Source organism: Myxocyprinus asiaticus, chromosome 28 (assembly GCF_019703515.2).
Source record: "Myxocyprinus asiaticus isolate MX2 ecotype Aquarium Trade chromosome 28, UBuf_Myxa_2, whole genome shotgun sequence".
NCBI classification, from domain to species: domain Eukaryota; kingdom Metazoa; phylum Chordata; class Actinopteri; order Cypriniformes; family Catostomidae; genus Myxocyprinus; species Myxocyprinus asiaticus.
In genome coordinates, this window is record NC_059371.1 from 8197126 (window position 1) to 8210213 (window position 13088).

The 13088-nt window shown below is 38.1% G+C and overlaps 1 protein-coding gene across 3 annotated transcripts in view; it reads right to left on the reverse strand.

Moving 5' to 3' along the window:
- Positions 1–11012: 11012 nt before the first annotated feature.
- Positions 11013–13088, reverse strand: part of ngfa (nerve growth factor a (beta polypeptide)) — a 54975-nt gene continuing 52899 nt past the window's right edge. For 2 of the 3 annotated variants that reach the window (XM_051659891.1, XM_051659892.1), the window contains one exon: positions 11013–11921. In XM_051659891.1, coding sequence (XP_051515851.1) covers positions 11218–11907 — 690 coding nt within the window. In that variant the 5' untranslated portion in view covers positions 11908–11921 and the 3' untranslated portion in view covers positions 11013–11217. The remainder of the gene's footprint in view (positions 11922–13088) is intronic. The other variant, XM_051659890.1, reaches the window with a different exon arrangement.

Consider the following 13088-nt stretch of genomic DNA (forward strand, 5'->3'; position numbering starts at 1 on the left):
AAATATGAGCCAAAATCATCACAATTAAAAGAACCAAAGACTTAAACTACTTCAGTCTGTGTGCATTGAATTGATTTAATACACAAGTTTCACAATTTGAGTTGAATTACTGAAATAAATGAACTTTTCCACGACATTCTAATTTATTGAGATGCACCTGTATATAAAGCTTTTTAGACTGTGAAACACTTTCTGCTTTCCTTGTGATGATCTCTTAAGCACCAGATTGTCTCTGACAACTGATGAAGTGTCTGTATAGGATATCCCTACATTTTAAGGGATGCAAACAAAATGCTTTATTAAATGTTTTGGTGAAAAAAACAAAACAAAACAAAACAACTACATTTGAGTTGAAAATAAATAAGAATATTATTATTGATGGTCTGATATTATTATATCATTGTTATTATTTTACTACCTGCATCTTAATTTCACAAAAGCATGTAGCCAATTCAGTATAAGAGTGCTCAAATTTTGTAAGCGTGTTCAAGTAATCCAGTCTTGAGACATCTCATGGAATGTCTATCAGATATTTTTTTTCTTCTAACTAAGATAAGTCTTAACATGGCATTATTCTGCTCTCAGAAAATTCATAGAAAAAGAGAGAACATGACCAGCAGAAAGAGAGAGAGAGAGAGAGAGAGAGAGAGAGAGAGAGAGAGAGAGAGTAGCACATTTGTTTTTGAAGGCCTTTATGTTATCTAATACCTGCTATTGTTGAGTCTGACAATTGAGAACTTTCATCTGCCTGTGTAGCTGCAAAAGTCTTTCCAGTTCATCCATCCACTGTGTTTCTGTACCTTTTATTTTATTTTCAACTCACATGTTATTATTATCAGTTACATCTTAGGTGCACTTCAGTTTGTTGGCTTTAATATTCCAGATACATTGAGACAGTAATTACAACATAAGTTGTTGAAGGTGCTTTGTACTTGAGTACTCATTAACTACGTGCCAGAGGATTCTGTGCCAGTATGCCATGCCCTTAAGTAGATCTATTCTTCTCACAGACCCACATGAATGAATATAATCGTTAAGCTGGGTCAAGAGTTTTTAGCTACTTCTAGAATTTTTAGGTATTGTAATTCCTTGCATTCTTTTACACACAAATTTTTTACATTTTTATTTATGTATACATTTAATCATCTTAGTAACTATATCATTTTAATCAAAAGTCCAATTTCACAAATGTGTTTCATTGTTCAAAAAACATCAGTCAGTGTTTTTTATGTTGATTTCAAACACTTCAAAATCCCAAATAATTTTTATGAATTCTGTCCTCCAAACTAAAATTCCAATATCGTTATACTGTATATATATATATATATATATATTTTGTTTTTTTTGTTTTGCTATAGTTGTTGGATAAACAAGTGAACACAATTAAACCACACTAGCTCACATTCAGGCAAGGGTTACTGTAACTATGTAATAAAGGTAGTTTTTCACTGAAAACTGTGTTCTCAGGAAAATGTATTCATAAATGTCAGGTCAGGGCAAGTTGTAACGTGTTTTAAATTGTATCATTTTATTAATTACAATTAGGGCTGTCAATCGATTACAATTTTTAATCAAATTAATTACACGGTGTGCCGATTAATTAATAGAATTAATCACATATATAACTATTTGCTGAGAAAGCCCCTCAAATAACAATAATTCAATATATAATGATTAAATAATTACAAATAGTTATATTTAATTAATTATAAATAAAATATATATTTTATTAAAAATAATTCAGATAATTAAAATGTATTACATTATTGTGGCAGAAGAAGTGTTGATAAGACAATACTGATAATAAAATTATGAATTATGCAATTAATTGTGATTAATTCTATTAATTAATTTGCATGTTATGGGATTAAATCGATTAAAATAAGGTTGAGTAATTGAGTAAACAATTTACAGCCCTAATATACAGTATATGTACATATATGCAGTAAATTCCCATTGTATAGTTCTTCATGTCTTCATGTCTTAGAAGGGTGTCCTTGTAGGAAAGCACATTTCATAAACAACAAATACTGTGGTGTAATGAATTATTAAACATTTGAACAATAAATCTCTGCCTTTTACACACACATGTTTGGGACTTACCATTGACTACAATTATTATTATTATTATTTTTTTTGTATAATGCAAATTGTTTACTATACCTTAACACTGCACCCACACCTAATCCTAAACCTAACCCTTACAGAAATCGTTTTGCATATTTTGATTTTAATTAAGACATTATCTAGTGGAAAGTCGTGTGGCACCATGCGAGTTTCGGACGTGTGAATGGCGAGCTCTGTGCATTTTGCTGGTTTTAATACTTTTTGTATCGTAAATCGGTGAGATTCAATACACCCTGACTCTTAACTATTCTAGGAAGACAATATGTCAAAGAATTCAAAATCCTCGGGGTATGGAGACATTAAAAGACACTTACGTGCTTAAGCTGACATCCCTGACAAGGCTGCGGACCAGGGAGCTGATTTGGCCGGTGAAGTGAAGGAAATTCATTGAGAATTGTTGAACTTGTCGGCAATGCTGACAAAGGTCGTTGCTAACTTGGAGGATCTTGCTGTAATATGTCGATCGATCACTGCCATGGAGACGAAATTCACTGAGGTGGTTACAAGAGTGGGGGATGTCAAGAAATGGATCGACTAGGGTGTATTTGGAGTGCGTCTGGGAGAAGCTGGAGGATTTGGAGAACTGTAACCGGCGGAATAACGTCCGAATTGTTGGAATTTCTGAGGACGAAGAAGGTTGGGATATGGTGAAATTCCTGAACGGGCTCTTCCCGAGTCTGCTTGACCATAAGCTGGAAATCGAGCAAGCTCACAGGGTTCCGGCTCGGTGATCCACTGAGGGAGACAGGCCTCGATTAATTCTGGCCAAATTTCTGAGATCATCCGATAAAGATCTCGTGTTACGTGAGGCGAGGAGAAAAGGAAGGCTTTCTTGGAAGAAACACAGCATTTTCTTGTTCCCAAACTTTGCGAATTTGACAAGAGAGAAACGTGATCAATTCAAGGAACTCTTACATCAACGGAAGGTCGCTTTTGCACTGACGTTCCTGGCCAAATTGAGATTAGATGCTAAGGATGGCCGCAAAATATTTACATGTCCTTCATAAAGTCAATGGACTGAGTAAGTTATCTTGTGGTACTCACGTTGCAGCAATGTGAGTCTGACTCACTGAACATTCACTTGACCGTCCGAGGAAACTGAGTGCCTTTTTTGTTTCTTTTTGTGCTGGTTCTGCCTAGCGGCTGGAGTTGCTTTGTGTAGTAGCACTCCTTTGGGACAGTGTTGTGTCACGCCCTGGTGAGTTTAGAGATGTTGCCACATATGGAGAAAAATAAATCATATAGTTGGTGCTTTAATGTATCCCTTTTGCAAAATCCTGAATTCCAACAAATGTTAAAGGTTGAAATCAATGTTTATATGGAGACCAAATGGTCCTCAGTATCCTCTGTGGGCATGGCTTGGGAGGCACTTAAGGTGGTTCTAAGGGGTCAGATCATACAGTATGCATCATTCAGCAAAAAATCCAAAGCACGAGAACCCGTGGAGTTGGAAGGGAATATTAAAAGTGCTGAGGCAGAGCTGAAGCGCAGAATGTCATCTGATGGCCTCAGAGAATTGACCCGATTGAATTACAGATATAATACTATTTTGTCACGGAAGGTGGAGTTTTGGCTAGTCAGGGCAAGACAGTCATACTTTCAGTCTGGGGACAAAGCAGGGAAGCTTTTGGCTAGATATATAAAGCAGAGAGAGTCTTTTTCTTCCATTCCCCCAGTGAAATCTGCTGGTGGTAAAATATTTACCATGTCCATTGATATTAATAATGATTTTAAAGAATTCAATCTTGATCTCTATAGTTCCATGTCTTCGTTTACTGATGCAGATATTAGAAACTTTGTGGAACCATTAGAACTCCCTAAACTGACAACTGAGCAAAAAAATTCTCTTGATTCTGAGATAACCTTGGAGGAGCTTGGTGAGGTAATTAAGGCCTTGCCTACAGGCATGGTTGGTAGGGTTACTTTTGAAATGTATTCCACTACAGATTACAGAATACATGCTGTAAAATGTAATTTGTAACATATTCTGTTAGATTACTCAAGGTCAGTAATGTATTCTAAATGCTTTGGATTACTTCTTTAGCAGTGGTAGATTTTTTTCACTTGTTTTGACTATAAAAACTCTGCCAGTACAGTAAGACAAAATCCACATGTTAAAGATACATTCTCTGAAAAACCTAAATATCTTATGCAGTGTTGTTTCTAAAACAAGATCAATCAAACTGATCTTGTTTTAAGGATTTTTAGATATTTTTACAGGAAAACAATACAAAAATTATTATCAGGAATATGATTTTTGCCCTAATATCAAAGGTCTTACTAGAAAAAAGAAATTATTAAAAAACGTGAATTTTCTTGATAAAAAAAAAATATGATAGTGCTTGGTAACATGTGCATGTAAAATGGCTAGAAATAGCATTTTAGCTTAGCGTAAAGCTGACAATTTACACAAGGTTTATTTCTATTTCTACCTCTCCAAACTTACTTCAAGCTTACTTTCCATATGAAATGACAATAAAATGCAAAGTAATCTCTTCAGTAATCAAAATACTTTTTGAATGTAACTGTATTCTAATTACCAATGATTTAAATTGTAACTGTAGTGGAATACAGTTACTTATATTTTGTATTTTAAATACGTAATCCCATTACATGTATTCCGTTACTCCCCAACCCTGCCTACAGTCAAGGCTCCGAGGCCAGACAACTTTGGCACTGAATTTTTCTGATATCATGCTACAGAAGTGGCTCCACTTTTGTTAGAAGTTTATATGGAAACATTAAAGAATGGAAAGCTTCCGCCAACCATGACACAAGCCCGGATCAGTCTGATTCTAAAAAAGGACAAAGATCCAAGCGAGTGTAAGAGTTACTGTCCAATTTCCCTGATCCAGCTAGACGTTAAAATATTGTAAAAAATTCTGGCTAACCGATTAAGTAAAGTTATGACACCTCATACATATTGATCAGGTGGGGTTTATTCTGGGCCACAGCTCTTCTGATAACATTAGGCATTTCATCAATATCATGTGGTCAGTGGCGAATGATCAAACTCAGGTCGCTGCCATCTCACTTGATGCTGAAAAGGCATTTGATATGGTAGAATGGGATTATCTTTTTAAGATTTTGGAAATATACGGGTTCAGGAATACTTTTATTGGATGGATTAAGGTACTTTATAGACACCCGGTAGTGGCAGTACAAACAAATGGATTAATTTCAGATTATTTTAATTTGAATAGGGGCACCTGGCAGGGTTGCCCTCTTTCCCCATTATTGTTCGGTCTTGCCCTGGAACCATTAGCAGCCGCGATTAGAAGGGGAGATGATTTTCCAGGGGTGTTGGCAGGAGGTATTGCGCATAAGCTTTTGCTTTACGCTGATGTTATTTTATTATTCGTCTCCGACCCCATTAGATCTATGCCTTGCCTTCACAGAATTATTAATTCCTTTTCTAAGTTCTCAGGAAACAGAGTCAGTTGGAAAATCCAAAACTATGGCTCTGACTGCGTACTGCCCAGTAACGGCTTTTCAGCTGGGTGCTTTCCAGTGGCCCAAACAGGGCATTAAGTATTTGGGCATTTTATTCCCAGCAAATTTATCTGATTCAATTAGAGTTAATTTTGACCCCTTTATAAAAAGGTTTTCGAGCGATGTGGGCAGGTGGGCTTCAATACATTTACCTATGATTGAGAAGGTTAATGATATTAAAATTAATTGTCTTCCAAAATTTAACTACCTGCTACAATCTCAACCTGTAGATGTCCCCCTGTCTTATTTCAAGCAATTTGATAGCATAGCAAAGTCCTTCATTTGGAATGGTAAGCGTCCTAGATTACATTTCAATAAGTTACATAGGCCGATTGACAAAGGTGGGCTAGGCCTATCCAAGATTTTGTTTTATTATTATGCATTCGGTCTCAGACATTTGGCTCATTGGATGCTTCCACCTGAGAGAGCTCCTCCCTGGTTTTGTATTGAACAGGAAGTTCTTGCCCCTATTTCACCTTTGCAAAGCCTTTCAATCAAACAAATCGGAGAAGTTAAGTTACACTCCATTATCTCGCATTTGTACTCGGTATGGACAAAACTGTCCAGAGTGTTTAATTCGGACATTTATTTAAATGTTGCCTCAAGCATATGCCTGAACCCCAAATTATGTATTAATAAGTCCCCTTTCTGCTGGTCAGAGTGGATTGTGAGGGGGGTTAATGCACTCTGACCTATATGAGAGTGGAATGTTGAGATCCTTTGAAAATTTGATTCAACATTTTGGGATTCCCAGAACTCAGTTCTTTAAGTATTACAGCTGCACCACCTGCTCTGTACTATTTTTTTGACTAGCACAACCCCCCTAAAGTGGCAGATACTATGGGAGAGGTGATTACTGCTTTTGGAAAATGTCATGAGGCATCAGTGTATTACTCCCTGCTAATTCAGAGTCTGGAGGATGGAGCTTTAACTTCTATCAAGAGATTATGGGAGAAAGATTTAAACTTGGTACTGGAGGAGGAAGTGTGGGCTAGGATTCTAAAAAATCTAGAGATGCAAGCGTTCGCCTTATGCAATTCAGTATTTTACATAGATTCTATTGGACCCCCTCTAGATTGTATAGGCTTGGTCTTAAAGACACACCCACCTGCTGGCGATGCCAATCAGAAGATGGAGACACAACCCATGTTTTTTTGGTGGTGTGTTGAGATTCAAGAATTTTGGTTGAAGGTTCAGAGTTTTATGTGTGACGTATTGGGCACTCAAATTTAATTTTGCCCAGACTCTGTATTTTGGGCGATGGGGCGGTCATCAATATGTGGGATAAACACAAAAAAAATTGGGTTCTGTCCAGTGGTATGATTGGCAGACAGCTTATTTTAAGGGGATGGAAGTCGGCTGGAGCACCCTCATTTCCAGAGTGGTGTGCAGAGATGGGGAGGGCGGCAGCTTCAAGGCTGGGGTTTTGGGATTTGTTTAATAGGAAATGGGCAGTAATTTAGCATTTTTGGGGGACTCTCGGGGAGGGGCTGTGGAGAGAAAAGTATAGTTTTAATTATGTATGATTATTCTATTTCCTTTTTTTTCTTTTCTTTTTGTGTGTGTGTGTGTGTGTGTGTGTGTGTGTGTATGTATATTCTTATATGTGACCACAGGTGTGTTCGCTGGGGGTCAGGGTGGGGTTGGTGATTGGGGAGGGGGAGAGGTAATAGTGGGGGCTAAATGTTGATTCAATGTATATATGTTGTGTTTTTCTTTGTAATATACAGGTATCTATGAATCAATAATACAATTTTAATTGGAAAAAAAATACATTATCTAGTTCCTTTTTTTAATGTTTTCATCATGGGGACCATTGACTGGTCCCCACAATGTAGATGATTTCAGGTTTTACTTCCCTTGTGGTGACATTTGGTCCCCACAATGAAAGCACACACTAACACACACACTTTCACTGTCTTCTCTCCCTCCCTGATCCTTTTAATCAGAATACATAAACATCTTGAACACTCTATGGAGAACTGCCAACAGTACGTTCATTAATTCACATTGCCCGTGCTCGATTCCAGATGCTGTGCAGGGCGCATCTCACCACCGGCAAGACAGCTGCTTCGGGTTTACACATCATTTCCTCAGCGGCTGGAGTTGTGCTCACTAATGAAGATCTGTCTTTCCCGTAGTATATTTTCTTGAGGTGACCTGAGGACCCAGAGCAAGATTCCACCCTGAACATAGTCTGCTAGACATTCCAGGTCGCCTTGCATGGCTGAGTGCACATTGGGTGCAAGATTTGACTCAATCATTTGAGAGTTCTTCTTTTGTTATGATCCAATGTGAACTGGAAAGGAAAGAACATGAGGGATCCCAGTGAGTCCCTTAGCAACTTATTCCAGACAATATATTCATCTCTGAGCTGGAAACTCAGAGGAAAATGCTTTTTTTTGAGTGCCAACTCTACGTCATTGGATGAACTTATGATACACACTTGCACATCTGTTGGCATTGTAATAGAAAAACAGTTGTTGCTATGCATTGTAAACAAGGACTCGTGTCAGTTTTAACTGGGATCAAACACTAAAATACGTGAGATGTCTATTCAGATGTTAATCTTTATTTGGCAGCTTTAAAGAAGTTCATTGCCATAGCTTAGAGTGTGTTGCAAGGCATCTGTAATAGCTTTTCAAATGAGGTGTTCTGTAAATCCTTCATGTTCCAATACTAGTGTTGCATTTTTCAAGGAAATGCCATGCTTGTAAGGCAGCAAGAGAATGTTAACTCATTATGCAAGAAATGGAATATAGAAGAAAAATCACAATTCAGCAAGTTCCTAACAGCAGTTGTTCTCAAAGTGTGGGGCTAGCCCCATGGGGTGGTTGGTGGTGGTATTACAAGGGCGGCACAGAAGAAAGCCCTAAATCAGGGTTATGAGGGAGCCTGATAAATGTCTAACACATTTAAAGAAAGGTAACATATGCGCTCATTATTTATTTTCACTTCGAGCACTGCCGTATGGACCAAACGCACAGTCTAAACCTGTGGAGGATTCTGCAGCACAAGCAACGCTCCAAGCACTTATTTCGTTCATCCAACATCTATAGTGATACATATTATAAAATCATTCCAAATTGTTTTGCTATACTGTGCTGTTTTATGGTGTGATGGTTTTTCTGTGGTACATTTCTCTACATATTTACAACTGAACAGGTACGGTGGTGCTGAAAGCACTTATATGAAGATGGTTTGGGCATGTTTTATGCAAATTACTAACTTTGTGCATGTGCTGCTTCATTTAGAGTAATCCAGATTAATTAACTGTAGAAGAGGGTAAGAACAAATTATTTTGTGCTCAGCCACCCACACCTGTTGTGAATCAGGTGAAAAGTTTTTGTGAAAACTTTTCCTGTTTTCAAAATCCATCCAAATCTAAAATCCATCTAACATACTTGCAATTATTAGTGAATGAGGCCCAATGACTATTTTTTTTTTTCTACAAAAATAGGCCTTGCTCTCTTTCATTTACATGGACCTCACATCTATTTTTGCAAATACATACAGATTGCGTAAACGCCTAATTGCGCGTTGCTCAGGCACGGAAATTACACTTAGCGATTTAGTGCTCTGACTTAAACTTGATAAAACGTTATGCACTGTTGTAGCGCATTGCTCCGCGACTAAAGGCTGCAGTATACTTTGGTTTTCTGCATGCCAATTTGTCTCGAACACAGTGCTTGTTCTCAAATTTTATAAAATTTTTAAGCCAGTTGGTACGTGATAGCTGTGTGGTATGTGTAAACCTCACTCCCCTGGGCCCGGTTGCACCAGCTATACGTACGTTAGAACTTAGCCTAGTTGTGGTGTAAATGGCCACTAATTTATGCACTACTAAATATTTGAGCGTTGCACCATTAAACTTAGGTAGGACGTAACCCTACATATAAACTATAAACTATAATATAAATATAATATTTACGGCAGATTCCAACCAGAAGAAACGGTTGGAATAAAAAAGCAGAATAATATTTAATGACATCAGTGACTCAAAGGAGCTTAAGTCCTTTCGACATATATGATGGTGTTGGCATTTACACTTGTTTACATTTACGAGAGAGAAAAAATCTTACTTTTAAGTGGCTCTTCAGCATGAAAGTGTTCTAACGGTGCAGTTTTCAGGGTGCGTCGTTCGGTGTCAAGTTTCAACACATTCAAAATATATATAGGATATTAAAATGAATAAATGTCTATTTTTCCAGCCTGTTGTATTAGTATTTATTTATCAACCCTTATTTATTTTAGATACAGTTCCTATATATTGTTATTTACACAGGGCAAATATACTATTTATTAAATCTACTTTTATTACATATCGTATTTTAATGGGGATATGATTTATTACAGCTGACAGTTCCATGAGCAGACAAGGTTTGAACATCAACCGTAGCGAGATAAACTGAAATGCAGGGCTTTTTAACACTTCTGTGTACAAATTTGAAGGCTGCTTATTGGATAAATACGGGTAAACGTCATATTATGCGACTACACATTACTTTACGGAGAGCTTACGACCTACTAGTTAAGTCTTGCCTTAAGAACAGGTGGTGCGATCGAATTAAGCACTGACTTAGTTACAAACTAACTAGTAGCTACTAAGCCCTTAGTGTGAACTTTATGTCCCAACTTATGTGAGAACTTACGCACAACTGGTGCAACCCTACCCTGGCCTCAACAGGCGCACTAGTGACTGACGCTAGAGGCTGTAGCCTTTAGCCTCCTCGTTAGCACGCCTGCCTTCCATGCTGGCAGACACCGATTCAAATCCCGCTCAGTGCGGGTTGAGCAGGACCGGTTACAATTACATGAAAGAAACAATGATTTCAATGGGGATGGTGCCTCACAAGGAAAAATGCAAGGGTTTGAAAAGTGATGTTCCATTTTGCTTTGACATAATTTAGACATCCTTTGATTTTCAGAGAAGTGGTACAGTTGTTCTTTCAAAAATCTAATTTTTTTTGTACTTGTGCTTGATTTCACCTGATTCGTCTCTTTCCACATGCTCAACACGCATCTTATGCATTCATTACCATCAAATCAGAGCTGGGTATAAGTGGGTAACTGTCAGTAAATGGGAGATTTTCACATTTAAATCTTAAACTTTTAAAGTTTTAAGTTTAAAGTTTTAAAACAAACATAGATACCAAACCTAAGGCTGATATTATTAGAAGAAATTAAAAGAGAAAGCAGTCTTGCATTGACATACTGAAGTGAGGTGTTTAATAAATAAGGGCATCAACAACACAACAAAAGCTTGCTTTTTTATGTATTCTGTATACACACACACACACACAAACATATATATATATATATATATATATATATATATATATATATATATATATATATATATATATATATATATATATATTTCTATTCTGACAGTATAAACTATATAAATATTTCATGCAGTCCTCATAACTTACAACCAATAATTTACATAGTGAGGTAGGGTAGGAGGGGTCTGGGTTGCAATTTAAAAAAAGAGTAAAATAAAAGGGGTGGGTTCTCGGACACCGGTGTTGGTTGTTATTGAAAGGTGGGAGGGGCTTAGGACAGGAGGCTGCACTGGATTAGCTGAGAAACCAGTCAATACTTTCCATTCCTCCATGACTTGCGACTAAGCACACACACACATGCAGCATTGATTCTGATTAGCCTCCAGGCGATCTGGTTTTTGTAGGATGTTAGCGCACGCACAAATGTGTGTGTGTTGGTGCAGTAAGAGTTCCAGTGCTTGTTGTCAATCCCGCGGCAGCTAGAGGTTCCAGCTTTTACACCACTGGCTCCCTGACCCGGCTTGGGGCTCATGCTGGGCTTAGACACACGGCAAGTTGTCTCATAGAAGAGCTGCATCTTTACGATGTTGTCAATGCGAACGTGTGGCAGCACTGTGACTTCGTTACCTGCTAAGTCTGTGGCATGGGTCAAGTTACCAACCCAGTGCTCCTCACTGTCGCAAACTGAGTACTCGCCACGATGCAAAAACTCGTTAGCTCTCCGTCTAACACGTGGGTGCCTGGAGCCTCCCGTTTCACTTTCCGTAGGGATCACATCGCTAAAAAGCACGCGAGGTGAGCGGTAACGGCGTTTGTTGAAGAGTTTTGGGTCCACGTTTGGAATTAGGTCATCATCCTGCTTTGACTGGCTACGAGGCCTAGGTGCGTGTTCCGTTGCTGCGTGCTGATTGGCTGGCCCATGCTCTTGGGTGTGGCCTCCCAAGTTGAGTGCAGCCTGGATGCTGATCAGGAAGAGCAGGACCAGCGTCAACGACCTCATGGGCACTCGTCCTGCTGACAAAGAGACAGTAAAAGCAGAATTACAATTAAGGACAATCAGGAATGTAGTTACGTGAAAGTTATGTGACTTTGTCAAAATGTTTGCAAAATCAGATTACATGGTTCATTAAATGTACTGCGGCAGAAATAGCCACTGTGTGCAGCTAATAGCATGTTAAATGTTCTCCCAAACAGATGAGGTTTTTAAAGTTAATGCTTTATTGACTTTTAAATTAACAAATCCAACCTCCCTACTGTAAACTGTAAACCTAAACCTAACCGATGGCATCAGAAAAAGCAAGTTTGATTTTGTGGTGCTTCTGTGACACTTGTGCCTCACGTGTCAACTTGCGTGCTCTTCAGGACTCGTACCCCGATCCTTTGCATCGCAAGTGCAGCTACCACGCATTCTAATTGTGCTTGAACAAGCTTGTAAATGTAGTTGGTTTTGAAACGTGAAAATGTATCGCCTTATAATAAAAGTGTTTAGATGTCATAAAAGCATTGTGTGAGAAACAGGGTGAAAAGTAAGTGTTTCTAAGCAGTTATAGCATGGTTTATTTGAACACTCGATTCTGATGGCTGGAATGCATGTGTTAAAAATAGGGATGTGTACGGATAGTCAACATTCGGTTAACCTTTCAGCGCACCACTATTCAAATACCAAAATCACTGTTCGGCTGTTCAACATGTGCAATAAAGGTCTTAAAACTAACCCGTACTCGATGAGTTTTGACAAACCATTGGGTTTTCTGGCCGGGTTTGGGTCACTTATGGTATATAGGGCGAGTTATGGGCTGTTCAAACATGCCTTTGTGTGTGTCTGCACTGTTTTTCTGTATTGTTAACATGCGCTGGAAAGACGTCTTTGACTGTTGCACTGAATCTCGCTGGTTTTTTTTTCAACATCTCATGCAGGATCGCCTCATTTTTAGACACAAAGTAAAGTTAAAAATAATTTTTTATAAAAGCATCTCAAAACACCTGCATTGTTTCATTCGTTGTGCTGCGTTCTGAAGAAGTTCAGGTTGCAAGGAAGACATAATGTGACTGTTACACCATTAAACATGATTCCAGGTTGTTTTTTTACAGAGCAAAGTTTCAGCACTTGATAAAAGGTAAGATTCCCTTTTGCTCATGTGTGCATATTTACGTACAATAACTAGACAAGTTCAATGCCAT